The following is a 15,207-nucleotide window of genomic DNA, read 5'->3' as shown; positions in this document are numbered from 1 at the left end:
AACAATTCTTTATATTTCTCCCTACAGAGAATACATGTATATCTATTCTTGGGGTTGGGGAGATGGCTCAGCAGTAAAGGCACTTGCTTCCAAAGTCTGCTGGCCAGATTTAATTACCCAGTACTCATGTGGAGTTCATTTGCAGCATCAAGAGGCCCAAGTGTGCCCATATTATCTCTCTCTCAAATAAATGAATAAATTAAAAAATTAAAAGTATATCTATTCTTTGTAGGTATTTGGTGATCTCAGTTTGTTCTTACCTATAATTCTTAATCTATCTGGACAAGTATTGTGAGGAGAAAGTGTAACCTTATTTTCCTAACTGTCTCATAATAGTTCATGAAAGTATACTACTTCTTATAAAGTTGTCTTGAAATTGTTATGTGTTCAACTTGAGTGTGTTTCTGTCTTCTTTCTGTTCCATTAAGCTATGCCATCAAAATTTAAGATATTGTGTGTGTGTGTGTGTGTGTGTGTGACACACACATTGGCTTTTTGAGGTAGCATCTCACTGTATCCCAGGCTGACCTGGAATTCACTATGTAGTGTCAGGTTGGCCTCAAACACACAGCGATCCTCCTACCTCTGCCCCTCCCCCCCGCCCAGTGCAGTTAAACAATGTGCCACCATGCCTGGCATAGATTTATATTTTAAATAAATAAGGGTCAAGAAAAATCACACTACTTACTTTTCAAAATTCCCTTGGTTATTTTCACCTATGCCTGGCTTTAGTAGACCCACCTGCTAAGGTTTGTATTTGGAAAAGCAATGCCTTAGCACTTGATTGGCAGAGTGGTCACTTGACTCCTCAGAGCCTTAGTTTCTCCATCTGTAAAATGACCACAAGAGTAGTCCTGTTGTCTGACTTCCAGGGTAGTTATGAGGATCAAATGTGAAAATGTTTGGATAAAGAATGACAACTGGGTTTATTTTCAACTGACTTGGGTGATGCCCCCTGGGTCTCTGGATTAGGTATTTTGTGGGTGGTGGGGCTATTCCTGTCTGGAGGTCTGCCATTGGATTCTTTCTCGCACAGAGCGCTTCGACCATCACTGCCCCTGGGTGGGGAACTGTGTTGGAAAGAGGAACTACCGCTACTTCTACCTCTTCATTCTTTCTCTCTCCCTCCTCACAATTTATGTCTTCGCCTTCAACATCGTCTACGTGGCCCTCAGTGAGTATGCAAGGATGTGTCTGTTGTGGGAGTGGGAGTGGGACAGGAAAAGACTTGAAGGCAGCTTAGGGGACCCGTTAGGTTTCTGGTGACCCTTTTGCCATTAGGAAGGCATCTGAGAAGCAGTTAGAAATGAGTGCTACTAGCCAGATGTGGTGCATGCCTTTAATCCCAGCACTTGGGAGGCAGAGGTAGGATTGGCATGAGTTCGGGGCCACCCTGGGACTATATATATACTGAGTTCCAGATCAGTTTGGGCTAGAGTGAGACCCTAGCTCAAAAAAAAAAAAAAAAAAAAAAAAAAGGAAAGAAAGAAATGAGTGCTGCTATCCGCTTGAGTTTCTTTCAATCAGCTCACATGTGTAGGTATTTACGGAGCATGCTGGCCTTCTTTCTGGCCGTCTGCTGTATACTGGGGTGTAATTACTGGTATTACTGGTCCAGATCCACTGTACGGGTGGTTGATGCAAAACGTTAGGAATATATTTTGCCTCTGTGAATCCTCTCTTGAGCAAGGTGGTATAAGAGATACTATCACAGAAATGCCTTTAGTAGCTCATGGCTCATGGTGTACTTGAGAGATAGAAAATGCACACCCACACACGTGTGCACGCACATGTACGCACACCATACACAAGCTAAGGACAGGTGGGATGTAGAGTTAAGTGAGTAGTCTTGATCAAGTCATCTTCCTGGGTAAGGGAGTGTTCCAGGTGAGGAGAGGATTCTTCCTATTTCTAGGTTCTTTTATCAGTTATAATTCCCTTAAACATCCTACTGGGAAGCTGGGGAACAGGGAAGGGAACCCACTGCTTGACTTAGCCTGACTCTAGTCTGGTGCTTGGCCCTGCATCGTAAATGTAAATTCAGTTACAAGTCTGCCAGCTTGGGGGTGAGAATCTTTCACCCTTGCCCCAGCAGGAGCTTCTTTCTTGTCAAAGAATAGCGGGGTAGGGAGGGAAGGAAGTGGGGAGACACTACGGTACTTTGTAGTTTTGACTAAAGTCACTAACTTTTTCTCTCTATTCCTCCTCCCAATTTCACAGAATCTTTGAAAATTGGCTTTCTGGAGACATTGAAAGAAACTCCTGGAACATATCCTCCCCTGGCAGTATGTCCCTTCAAAGCTGTCTTAAACTACTTTCTAGCACTTTCTTTTTTTTTAAATCCCTGCATTTCTCCCACTATATAGTTTTCCAAATATCATTTTGAAAAGGAGATTTAGAAGAGTTTTGGATAAACCACATACTGTTTTTTGCCCATTAACTTTTTATTTACAAAGTTTATTTTTGGGCACGGGATTTCTATTAGCAGTGATGACCAACATTGGGTAGCTTTGGCTCCTTCCTTAACGTGCCATTCAGAAAGCCATTGACAAACAGGCCCACACTCTTAAATATATTAGAAATGCTAGAGATGTAGCCATGCTGAATAAACAGAAATCCTTCACCTTTCATAAAGTATCTATCCAGTGAGCTTAGGATCCATCTATTGTTATATATGAGTATTTGGTTTTCTGTGATATTTGTTCCAAGTAGAAAATATGATATGACTGGTGCCATGCATGTGGACTGAGGCATCCAGTTTCCTGGTGTGACTTCCTCCACATTCCTTAACGTAATCTCACTGTTCTAGAAGTTCTCATTTGCTTCTTCACACTGTGGTCTGTTGTGGGACTGACTGGATTTCACACTTTCCTCGTGGCTCTCAACCAGACAACCAATGAAGACGTGAGTCAACTTTCTCTTCTCAGCACACACTCTTCTCTCCAAAGCCCATTTTTCTTATTACCTGCTAGAGAACAAAATCTCCATGGCCTGGAAGGTGGACACAGGCAGAAACTTGGTGTGGGCAATTATTAAATCAGAAGGGTGTATCTGGGCATGGTGGCACACACCTTTAATCCTAGCACTTGGGAGGCAGAGGTAGGAGGATCATCATGAGTTCCAGGCTACCTTGAGACTACATAGTTTCAGGTCAGCCTGGACTAGAATGAAACCCTTCCTCGAAAAAAACAAACAAACAAAGAAGGTGTGGAAGACAAGCAGACACCAGGTTTGGAGCAGAGTGCCTATAGGGTATTAGGAAGAGGCTGAAAAGTTGAGTGGGCAGTGTTTGACCTTTTCATAATCATAGGTCCTTATAGGTTAGTTGAAGGCCTAATGTGTTGGCACACACTTACTTGCTTGAGTAACTGAGGCAGGAAGATCTCAATTTCAGAGATAGCCTGGGCTACATAGTGAGTTTGAGGCCAGCTTGGGCTCCATACAAGACCCTATCTCAAAAAAACAAACAGCACACAACGAAAATGGGTAGTTGATGCTTTTGTATTTGGAATCCAAGGAGGACAGTTGCACTGAATAAATTCTTGTTTTGAAAAAGTTGCCAAGTAGAGTTGGAGAAATGGCTTAGTGGTTAAGCACTTGCTTGTGAAGCCTGAGGACCCCAGTTTGAGGCTCAATTCTCCAGGTCCCACGTAAGCCAGATGCACAAGGTGGCACATGCATCTGGAGTTCGTTTGCAGTGGCTGGAGGCCCTGGTGTGCCTATTCTCTCTCTCTATTTTATCCCCCCAAATAAATAAATAATAAAAATATTTTTTAAAGTTGCCAAGTAATATATATGAAAATACAGGTGAGGGATAGAGAGATGGCTTAGCGGTTAAGTGCTTGCCTGTGAAGCCTAAGGACCCCGGTTCGAGGCTCAGTTCCCCAGGTCCCACATTAGCCAGATGCACAAGGGGGCGCACATGTCTGGAGTTCGTTTGCAGAGGCTGGAAGCCCTGGCGTGCCCATTCTCTCTCTCTCCCTCTATCTGTCTTTCTCTCTGTGTCTGTTGCTCTCAAATAAATAAATAAAAAATTTAAAAAATATATTAAAAAAAAGAAAATACAGGTGAGAAAACAAGCAAACAAATAAATAAAATCTCTGTACTTTCTAGATATTATCATTTTAATGGTGTGATTTAAAGTGTTAGAGACTTGTCTCAATCTGTGTGTGTGTATGTGTGTGTGTATGGTGTTTTTTTTTCTGAGGTAGGGGCTCACACTAGCCCAGGCTGACCTGGAATTCACTATGTAGTCTCAGGGTGGCCTTGAACTCATGGCTATCCTCTTACTTCTGCCTCCTGAGTGCTGGGATTAAAGACATGCACCACCATGCCCGGCTATGTGTATGGTGTTTTTATTACAAATAGTACATATTTATCTGTTTTTTCTTATAAACGTTTTTGTATATGTATGTATTTTTGCATGTATATGCATGTTTGGTCTATGTGCATGTGTGTATGCATGTTCATGTGGGCATTATGTACTTACAAATGGGTCCACATACGTATGTGTGAGTGTGAGCATATGTGTGGAGGTCAGGGGTTGATGTTGAGTAGCTTCCTTTATCTCTCCCCACCTGTTTTTTTTTTTTTTTTGAGACAAGATCTTTTACTGAACCTAGAACTTACTGATTCTTCTAGAATGATTGGCCAGCAAGCCCCAAAATTCCTCCTGTCTCCACCTCCCTAGTACTGGGAGTGCAGGCATGTGCTAGCCTAGCCAGCTTGTTACATCAGTGTTGGAAATCAGAACTCAGGTTCTCATGCTTTTGCAGAATACACCTGACCAACTAATCTGTTTCCCCAGCCCCTATATTTCCTATTAATTTTGATTATATATACGTATACATATACATATATATATATATATATATACACATATATATGTATATATATGTGTGTGTATGTGTGTGTATATATATATGTGTGTGTGTGTGTGTGTGTGTATATATATATATATATATATATATATATATATATATGGTATAAAACATACCATCTTAGCTAATTTTTAACTTTTATTTAATTAATTTATTTTAGGGGAAATTTGAGACAGAGTCTCACTATGTAGCTCAAATTGGCATCAAACTCAGTCCTCCTACTTTGGTTGCCCAAGTTCTGGGATTACAGGGTTATACCACCATGCTCAATATCATAATCATTTTTTGTAGGGTCCACACTAGCACCTGGAACTCATCCTGTAGTCCTAAAGTGGCCTTGAACTCACAGCAATCCTCCTACCTCTGCCTCTCAAGTGTTGGGTTAAGGCATGTGTCACCATGCCCGGAATACAGCTCAGGGACATTTAGTACATTCATGTTGTAACAATCATTGCTACTATCTGCTTCATTCAACTTCTCATCATCCCATGCTGCATGTATTTCTTCAGCATAATTTTTTAATGTAAACTTTGTCTTTTATCCTGTAGATCAAAGGATCGTGGACAGGGAAGAATCGTGTGCAGAATCCCTACAGCCATGGCAACATTGTGAAGAACTGCTGTGAAGTGCTTTGTGGTCCCTTGCCCCCTAGGTACTCAAGGGACTAAAATATCCTGTGAAGAACAGCTCAACCCATCCCATTATCTGTTCTGAGGCATTCTTCTAAATGGAGCTAATTGGTATCAAAGATCTTTTAAGGGCATGTCACATAGGCTGGTTATTTTGAAGAGATGATATTTTATTCTTTCTTTTAAAAAATCTTTAAGAGAGAAAAAGAGGCAGATAGAGAGAATGGGCATGCCAGGGTCTCTAGCCACTGTAAATGAACTCCAGATACATGTGCCATCTTGTGCATGTGGCTTTTATGTGGGTACTGGGGAATAGAACCTGGGTCCTTTGGCTTTGCCAGCAAGTGCCTTAACTGCTAAGCCACCTCTCCAGCCCAATCTTTTGTTGCTATTTTATTTACTTGTTCCCTGGTTAATGTGACATTCACTGGTTTGTGAAAGAAAAAAAGTGAATGTGAGCTAGGAGACATGTGCTGAAATCACATAGGATAGACTGCCGAAGGACGTGTTTATGTTCCCTAATGAACATAGCAAGGTTCAGTGAGCTGAATTGGAAGAGGGGTGATTGCAAAGTTCTTGATTAACTCTCCTGTCTCTCTCAGTGTGCTGGATCGAAGGGGTATTTTGCCACTGGAGGAAAGTGGAAGCCGACCTCCCAGTACTCAAGAGACCAGTAGCAGCCTCTTGCCACAGAGCCCAGTAAGCACTTGACTTATGGCTGATCCTTGCAGGCTACCTTTAGAGCTTAGAAATATGATTGTACAGTTTTCGGTCCTAATTTCCACAGCGTCCTTGTCTCTGCTTCTTCCTTCAGTTCGTCGTGCCCTTGAAGTAGTAGATTAAGGGTTATTCATTTCATTGACATATGTTGAGCAGGTACTCTGTGCCAGTCACTTTTCTAGGTTCTGGGAGTACACCATTGAGCAAAGCAAATGATGTCCTTACCTTGAAGGAGCTTATTGTCATGAGGGACAAGGAACAAGAAAACATGTCGTTGCTCAGTGTGTGGAAAGTAGCTTGATGAGGGAAGCATAAAATGTCATTAGAGCAAAGATGAAACCAGGGGACCCTGCTAGAGTTAGTGTTGTGGTTACTTTGGATTTCTGTGGTGGGGGTTGTTTTGAAGCATGGTCACATTCTAGCCCAAGCTGACATGGAGCTCACTCTGTAGCCCAGGCTGGTCTGACTCATGGCAGTCCCCCTACCTCAGCATCCGGAGTGCTGGGATTAAAGGCATGCACCACCAGGCCCAGCTTGACATGGTTACTTTGGTGGAAGAGTTTTTCTTTTTTTAAATTTTCTCATCACAATACAATTAAAAGCATTTCATTATCCTGCCCTTTAAAAAGCCTTGCTTGCATACCCTTTCCGCTCAGATCTGTAAACTCCATCTTAGTGTGATTACAAATCCACTTTCTTGTGCAAACAATTTGCCTCTTCTATACCTTTTACATAAATGAAATCATATAATGATATGGTATTTTATGACTGCCTTATTTTACATCTGTGTGTGTGCATGCATATGTATATATACACCCAAATTTTATACATATGTATATAATTTATTGCCTGGGGATAGAACCTGCACGCTTGGCAAGTACTTTACCAGTGAGCACCATCCTCAGCCATCAGTATAATATTTTTAAGACTCATCCTTGTTGTAGCCTGGGCCATTACTTCATTCCGTTATATAGCTGAATACTATCACATTATATGAATATACTATAATTTGTTCATTTGTACATTTAGCTGTTTCTATCTCTTTTTTCTAGTTCTCAATATTTTTTATTTTATTATTATTTTTATTAGAAGCTTCCGTGATTATAAACAATATCCCATGGTAATTCCCTACCTTGCCTCATTTTCCCTTTTTAAATTCCATTCTCTAGCATATCCTCTCCTATCAGTCTCTCTTTTATTTTGATGTCATGATCTTTTCCTCCTCTTATGATGGTCTTGTGTAGGTAGTGTCAGGCACTGTGATGTCATGGATATCCAGGCCATGTTGTGTCTTGGGAGAGCATGGTGTAAGGAGTCCTACCCTTCCTTTGGCTCTTACATTCTTTCTGCCACCTCTTCTGCAATGGACCCTGAGCCTTGGAAGGTGTGATAGAGATATTTCAGTGATGAGCACTCCTGTCACTTCTTCCCAGTGCCATGATGCCTTCTGGGTCATCCCAAGGTCACTGCCATCTGAAAAGAGAAGGTTTTCTACCAAAAGTGAGAGTAGCATTAATATATGGGCATGAACATTAAGAGAAGTGCTAACTGGGCAGTTTAATGAACATAGTATATACATTTAGCCAGACAGCAGCAGACATTATACCCCTAGGGCTCATGACTACCCCACTTTTAGGTTTTCAGTATTAGGGATGTATTCCTTCCCATGGAGCGGGCCTCCAGTCCAATTAGAGGGCAGTTGGTTTCTAACATGACAGACATGCCACTATTGCACCCATTGGCTCATTGGCCTGGCTGGCCAAATATAAGGCTTGCAGTGTCCACTGTTGAGTATCTTCACTGGTGATTTCTCTTTCTCCCACTGAACTGCATGCAGAATGGCTTCTTCCAGGTTTCTGTCAGTTGGTCTACATGGAGGAGGTTATCAACTCAGTTCCAGCAGGATTTCTCAGTGGCCTTGTAGCCTAAGTATGTGGAGTCTTCAGTAATAGGGTCTTACCATCTATTCCTGGTGGGAAACTGAGAGCCTCGGAATGGCCTGTAATGTTTTTGGGGCATCAGGGACTGCCCTGACCAACAACTCACTGGAAGGTATCCCATCCCTGGCACTGAAAATTTTCTAGTAACAATCTATGGCTCCTGAGTGTTCCATTTTCCAGAAAAGTAGATTTCCATATGATTTTTTTTTTTTGAGGTAGGGTCTCACTCTAGCCCAGGCTGACCTGGAATTCACTATGTAGTCTCAGGGTGGCCTCGAACTTGCGGCGATCCTCCTACCTCTGCCTCCCAAGTACTGGGATTAAAGGCATGCACCACCACGCCTGGCTCGTATATGATTTATTTATGTCCTTTTAAATTTTGATTAGCCTCATCTCTTTTTAAAAATTATTTATTTTTCTTTTAAAAAAATTATTTATTTATTTATTTATTTTTCAGTTTTTGAGGAAGGGTTTCACTCTAGTCGAGGCTGACCTGGAATTCACTATGTAGTGTCAGGGTGCCCTTGGACTCACAGCAATCCTCCTACCTCTGCCTCCCAAGTGCTGGGATTAAAGGCGTGCACCACCGTGCCTGGCTTATTTTTCTTTATTTATTTGAGAGAGACAGACAGAGAAAGATGGAGAGAGAGAAAAAAAGAGAGAGAGAATAGGTGCACCAGGGCCTCCAGCCACTGCAAATGAACTCCAGATGCAGGTGCCACTTTGCGCATCTGGGTTACGTTGGTACTGGGGAATCAAGCCTTGTACCAGGGTCTATATATATTTGGTTTTTCGAGGTAGGGTCTCACTCTAGTCCAGATTTACCTGAAAATCACTATGTAGTCTCAGGGTGGCCTCAAACTCATGGGGATCCTCCTACCTTTGCCTCCCAAGTGCTGGGATTAAAGGCATATGCCATTACACATGGCTATGTTCTAATTTTTTTCAAAAAATATTTTATTTATTTATTTGCAAACAGAGATACACATACCCCCCCCCACACACACATAGAGAGATAGAGAGAGAGAGAGAGAGAGATTATGGGTACACCAGGGATTCTAGACATTGCAAACAAATTCCAGATGCATTTTACCACTTTGTGCCTCTGGCTTTTTTACATGAGTACTGGGGAACTGATCCCAGTTTATTAGGCTTTGCAAGCAAGTGCTTAAACCACTGAGCCATCTCTCTAGCCCTGTGTTCTAAATTTTTATGTATTGAAATTTATTTCTACGTCTTTTGTTGCTTGTGCTTTTTGTACTATTATTAAAAAATTTTCATCCAAAGTAATGAAGATTCATGCCTATTTTGTAAGGGTTTTATAGTTTTAGCTCTTTGTTTTTTGATCCATTTTTAGTTAATTTTTATTACTCTAAATTTTATTAATTTATAATTTTTAAATTTTGTGTCTCTCTGTGTATGTGTGCTGTGGTGCACATCTTGAGGTCATTAATCCTTTTCTGTTTTGAGATGGGGTCTCCTTTGTTGTTTCCCTAGTCTAGCTGGCCACAAGCTTCCTGATTCTTCTGACTTTCCTTCCCATTGCCATAGGCATATTGGGAGTACAGGGGCAGGTGCAATCTTGCATCCAACTTTACAAAGGTATTGGGAAATCCATCTCAGTTCAGTAGGTGTGCCAGCAAGAGCCTTTAACCACTGAGAAATCTCCCAAGCCCCTATATATTTATAAATTTTTGCTTGTAGATATCCAGTTGTCCTTGTGCCATTTGTTGAAAAGGCTCTTCATTCTTTTTTTCTGTTGAATTATCTTGGCATATTTGTTGAAAATCAACTGATCATAAATGTGAATTTGTTTCTGGACTCTAAATTCTATTCTATTGATCAATATGTCTCTTCTTATGCCCATACTATTGCAAACAGAACATTCAAGCCCTTTAATCTTCTTTTTCTTGATTGTTTTGGTTATTTTGGACCCCTCAAATTCATGTATGAATCTTAAGAACAGTTTATCAGTGTCTACAAAAATGTTGGCTGGAATTTTCATAGAGATTGCATTGAATCTGTAGATCAATTGGGAGACATATTGCTATCCTAACATGACTCAGTTTTCTGAGTCATTGACATTTTTTTTTAGTGTAGCTTGAGGCCCTGGGTTTGATCTCAGGTATCCCTGCCTGCCTGCAAGGTGATGATATAATGAGAGGGCAGCCAGTTAGAAAGAGAACCTTCACCAGGAAACATAAACTGTGTTTTTATTGATTGATTTTTTTCTACAACATGTTGTAGTTTTCAAAGTATAAGCTTTATACTTTTGTTACATTTTTGATATTGTAAAACCAAGTTGTTTCCTAATTTCCTATTTGGTTTGTTCAGTGGGAGTGTATAGAAACACAGCTGATCTTTGTCTATTAACCTTGTATCCTAAAATCTTGTGCCAAATTTATGTATTAATTTTAATCAATTTTTAATAGGCTTGGACTTTGTTTTAAAATAAAATCCTGCTTTCATGTGCATACTCTATATTATTATTCTCTTTTGTCAATTTTTTTTTCTTTTTTTTTTGATTTTTTGAGGTAGGGTTTCACTCTAGTCCAGGCTGACCTAGAACTCACTATGCAGTCTCAGGGTGGCCTTGAGCTCACGGCTATCCTCCTACCTTTGTCTCCTGAGTGCTGGGATTAAAGGCGTGCACCACCACGCCCGGCTTAATTTACTTTTTAAGAGTACAGCACATTCATGTTTATTATCATTCTCATCATTTTGTGTGTGTATGTATGTGTATGTGGGCGCATGTATGTACATGTATGTGTACATGCATGTGGTAGTCAGAGTCCAACCTTGAGTGTTATTTCTCAAGTGCCATTCACTTTTTCCAGATAGTCTTTCATTGTCTTTGAGCTTGCCAAGTAGGTTAGACTGGATAGCTATGAGCCCTGGTAGTTCTTCTGTCTCTGTCTCCCCAGCACTGACATAACAAGCATATGCCACCACACCTGGCTTTTTAAATATAGGTTCTGGGGGTTGAACCCAGGTGTTCATGGCAATTTACTGACTGAGGTGCTTACCAAACCCATCATTTATTTTTCTTTTCTTTTTCTTTTTTTCGAGGTATGGTCACACTCTAGCCCGGGCTGACCTAGAATTCACTATGTAGTCTCAGGGTGGCTTTGAACTCACGGTGATCCTCCTACCTCTGCCTCCTGAGTGCTGTGATTAAAGGCGTGCGCCACCACGCCCGGCTTTATTTTTCTTTTTTATTGTCATCATTTTTGCGTATCATTTTTCTCATGAGTCTTGTCCTAAATTATAATAATGTAGGTTAGTAATGCTCAGTTGAATCACTTACTGGACATTTTAAACCATATATATCATCTGATGCCACACCTTCTTTGATTTGAAATCACGATTCTAATAAACTGTGTTATAATAGAAATAGGTTTGAAAACTATTGGGTCAGGCCTTGTTAGACAAGTATATTATAATACTGTGTTGTGATGGGTGTGCATGTCTGTAATTATCTGTGACCTCTATTATCATGAATAATAATGGAAACACCTGCTCATAAAAAACAGTTAAGCATAGATCTCAAATAAGCTTCAGTTGCCTTCTGCTGAGAAGGGGATAGCCTGGTGTTGGGTCGGAATTTGGTAGCAGTGACTGCACATCTTTTTAAAAAAAATTTTATTTAGTTAGTTTACAGCAACAGACACAGAGAGAAAGAGGCAGAGAGAGAGACAGAGAGAGAGAATGGGTACACCAGGCCCTCCAGCCACTGCAAACGAACTCCAGACGCATGCGCCCCCTTGTGCATCTGGCTAACGTGGGTCCTGGGGAATCAAACCTCGAACCGGGGTCCTTAGGTTTCACTGGCAAGTGCTTAACTGCTAAGCCATCTCTCCAGCCCATGACTGCACATCTTTAATGTGACTGTTGTCGAGGGCTTCCAAGGAAGAATTCAGGTCTGGATTATCTGCATTTAGATTTTGAGAAAGAGAGAGAGTTTTGTGTTGAATCTGATATCCATTTTTTCCCTCAGGCTCCAGCAGAACATATGAACTCTGAGATGCCGGAGGACACCAGCACTCCAGAAGAGATGCCACCTCCAGAGCCCCCAGAGCCACCACAGCAGGAAGCTGAAGTTGAGAAGTAGCTTAACTATGGAAGAGACTTTTGTTTGTGTTGAATTAGGGCTATGAGAGACTTCAGGGGAGAAGATAAACCTGAGACAGAGAGCAAATAAGCTGTCCCTTAGTTACTATCGTTGTTTTTTTTTTTTTTTTTAATTCATCCAATTGCACACTGGCATTTTCTTGCTGCAAGCTTTTTTTTTTTTTTTTTTTTTTTTTTTTTTTTTTTTAAATTCTGGACTCAAGGCAGTGGCAGAAGATGTCAGTCACCTCTAGCAACTGGAAAAATGGGTCTCTTGGGGCGTGGCACTGGTTTCTCATGGTTTCAGCCACAACGTCTCTTTGGACTCGGCTCTCTCCTCCAGATCCCAGCTCTCCTGCTGAGGGCCGTTGCTCCTATTCTGGGGCTAAAGATTTCTTGCGACTGGCTCAAGTCCTTTTCAGCTGCTGCATGTCCCCAGTCCAGAGGCAGACATATAGACCTCTGGCCAGGGAATCCTAACTGATTTCTTGGCTCCTTCAGAATTGAAGAAGATTGGAGCGTGAGGTTGGAGGATTCCTCTGGCTACAAAGTGCCAGCCTTGCCAGCCAATCCTTTTAGGAATAGGGCAGGTACCTTTCACTTGTATGTATTCGTGTAGTTCCTCCTTTCTCCCTTGTCAACTCTCTTAACATCCAAGTCCCACTCTTTCCTTAGTAGATATATGTAAGTAGTCCTAGTAGAGGTAACAATTTACATTTCTTGTAGATTCTTCAGAAACTTTTCAATGCCTGTGTTATTCTCAATAAGCATTGATGAGATGCCAACAGCATAGCCCTTCATACTCTCTGTCTCATCTCCCCTCCTTTCTCATGAGCTCATTTTAATTTTCTTCTTTTGACTCCTGCTCCCATTAGGAGCAGGGATGGCAGTAATAAAAGTCTGCACTTTGGTGGTTCCTTTTCCTCAGAGGATGCCTCAGTGCTCACTTAAACACTACTCCCTCAGACTCCTTGTGTGAGGCCCTCAGAGGACCTGACTGCACAAATGGGGAAACCAAGGCACAGAGAGGCTCACCTCTCCTCTCCCTCTATGTACCCTCCCCCACCAAAAAAAGAGAAAAGAAAAAAAAAGTAAAAAAAAAAAAAAAGGTTAACCAGTACTTCCATTAAGCCTCGGCTGAGTGAGGGAAAGCCCAGCACTGCTGCCCTCCCGGGTATCCCACTACGAGGCCTCGGCCCAACTCGGGCAATGGTAACCACACCAGGGGCTTCCTTCAAGCCCCACTCTTCCAGCACTTCCACCGGCAGAGTCCCAGAGCCACTTTACCCTGGGGGTGGGCTGTAGCCCCCAGTCAGATCTGCTCAGGACCTGCACTATTTCAGGGAAGATGATTTATGTATTATATGTGGCTATATTTCCTAGAGCACCTGTGTTTTTCTCTTTCTAAGCCAGGGTCCTGTCTGGATGACTTATGGGGATGGGGGAGGGTGTGTGAACCAGAACTTTTAATCTATTTGAAGGCAATTAAACTGTGTCTAATGCAAACTGCCTGCTTCCTCCTTCCCCTTCCATTTCAAGTACCACTGTGGGGATGTGGATGTGTTTGTGTGTTGGGTGGGGGATGAGGGTGAAAAGGGTTGCTTGTTACTGCCCATACTTCCATTTTCTTTCCAGTGTACCTTGGGGTGAAGAGATGGCTCTCAAATTCAAACTCTCTGTTGATCTAGCTTACATTCTGGGCTGAAGCTTATCTTATTCTGGACTGGGAAGACAAGACTTTCTAGCAGTATACAGTGTGAACAAGATCGGGAGGGTAGAAGGATTGTATTTCCTTAAGAACAAGTTCTTTATTAGGATATTCTTTTTAATGGATGGACAGTGGTATTAAAGCAGGCTTGCCAGAGACTCCCCTTAGAAATATTTAATTTAGTGATCTTTTTTTTTTAAATTTTTTATTTATTTATTTGAGAGCGACAGACACAGAGAGAAAGACAGATAGAAGGAGAGAGAGAATGGGCGCGCCAGGGCTTCCAGCCTCTGCAAACGAACTCCAGACGCGTGCACCCCCTTGTGCATCTGGCTAACATGGGACCTGGGGAACCGAACCTCGAACCGGGGTCCTTAGGCTTCACAGGCAAGCACTTAACTGCTAAGCCATCTCTCCAGCCCTCATTTAGTGGTCTTTTTACAAATGATACCAGGTATTTCTTAGCAGATGGTCTGTATCCAAGACTCCTGACCAATTCCTATCACACACTTCCCAGTTACTGATATTTGGCTTTTCCCAGATTTTCTCCTCATTTCTGTTTTGCTTGCTGTAGGATTTGAGTTGAGCATTCCTGAGGGAGACAGCTACTGGGAGAGAGATTGACTCAGACACCTCTTCTATTTGCTTTCTCCTTTCCCATTCCTTTGCTGACACTCTTAGTTTGCTTCTTGCAGTTAGATTTTAGTTACTTCAAAAAAAAAAAAATGAGGGCAATTTTTGACCATGTGGAAATAACTAGTTTTTTTTTTTTTCCCCATCAAGCTGTCCTTCCTGGGATTCCCCCCACCCCTTTTAGTCAGTGCTCAGCAGCTCATCTTCTCTCCTGGGCCAGGAGGAGTCTCTTTCCCTCCTCAACTTACCTCAGGGGACTCTCCTGCTGTCACTTAGGGGAGTCAGAAGAGCATTCGCTTTCTGATGGGGAGGATCAGAATGGAAGTCTCTGTTCTCTAGTGCAAAATGAGTGGTCTTATTAATTTCTGTGTTTAATACCTTGGCCTGAAAACCTGTCCCATTCATACCCTGTACCAACTGGGACTCTCATATAGTCTGAGAATTGATCTTTCCCTAGGGAAAGAGGCCTTATGTTGCTTGATCTTTTCAATGGCTGATACTCCCTCCAACTCTCCCCTTCCTCTCCATTTCTCATGCCTCCTTGTGTACCCACCCCACTTCCTCAAGCCAGGATGGTTGGCTGTGAT

The 15,207-nt window shown here is 41.8% G+C and overlaps 1 protein-coding gene across 2 annotated transcripts in view; it reads left to right on the top strand.

Moving 5' to 3' along the window:
• Zdhhc9 (zinc finger DHHC-type palmitoyltransferase 9) overlaps nt 1-12,463 on the top strand; it is a 52,388-nt gene extending 39,925 nt beyond the window's left edge. For both annotated transcript variants that reach the window (XM_004653955.2, XM_045140859.1), the window contains exons 5-10: nt 1,037-1,174; nt 2,221-2,269; nt 2,802-2,904; nt 5,429-5,532; nt 6,112-6,208; nt 12,167-12,463. In XM_004653955.2, coding sequence (XP_004654012.1) covers nt 1,037-1,174; nt 2,221-2,269; nt 2,802-2,904; nt 5,429-5,532; nt 6,112-6,208; nt 12,167-12,280 — 605 coding nt within the window. In that variant the 3' untranslated portion in view covers nt 12,281-12,463. The remainder of the gene's footprint in view (nt 1-1,036; nt 1,175-2,220; nt 2,270-2,801; nt 2,905-5,428; nt 5,533-6,111; nt 6,209-12,166) is intronic.
• Nucleotides 12,464-15,207: the final 2,744 nt, after the last annotated feature.

Source organism: Jaculus jaculus, chromosome X (assembly GCF_020740685.1).
Source record: "Jaculus jaculus isolate mJacJac1 chromosome X, mJacJac1.mat.Y.cur, whole genome shotgun sequence".
Classification (NCBI taxonomy): domain Eukaryota; kingdom Metazoa; phylum Chordata; class Mammalia; order Rodentia; family Dipodidae; genus Jaculus; species Jaculus jaculus.
This window is presented reverse-complemented; position numbering and strand designations above follow the sequence as displayed.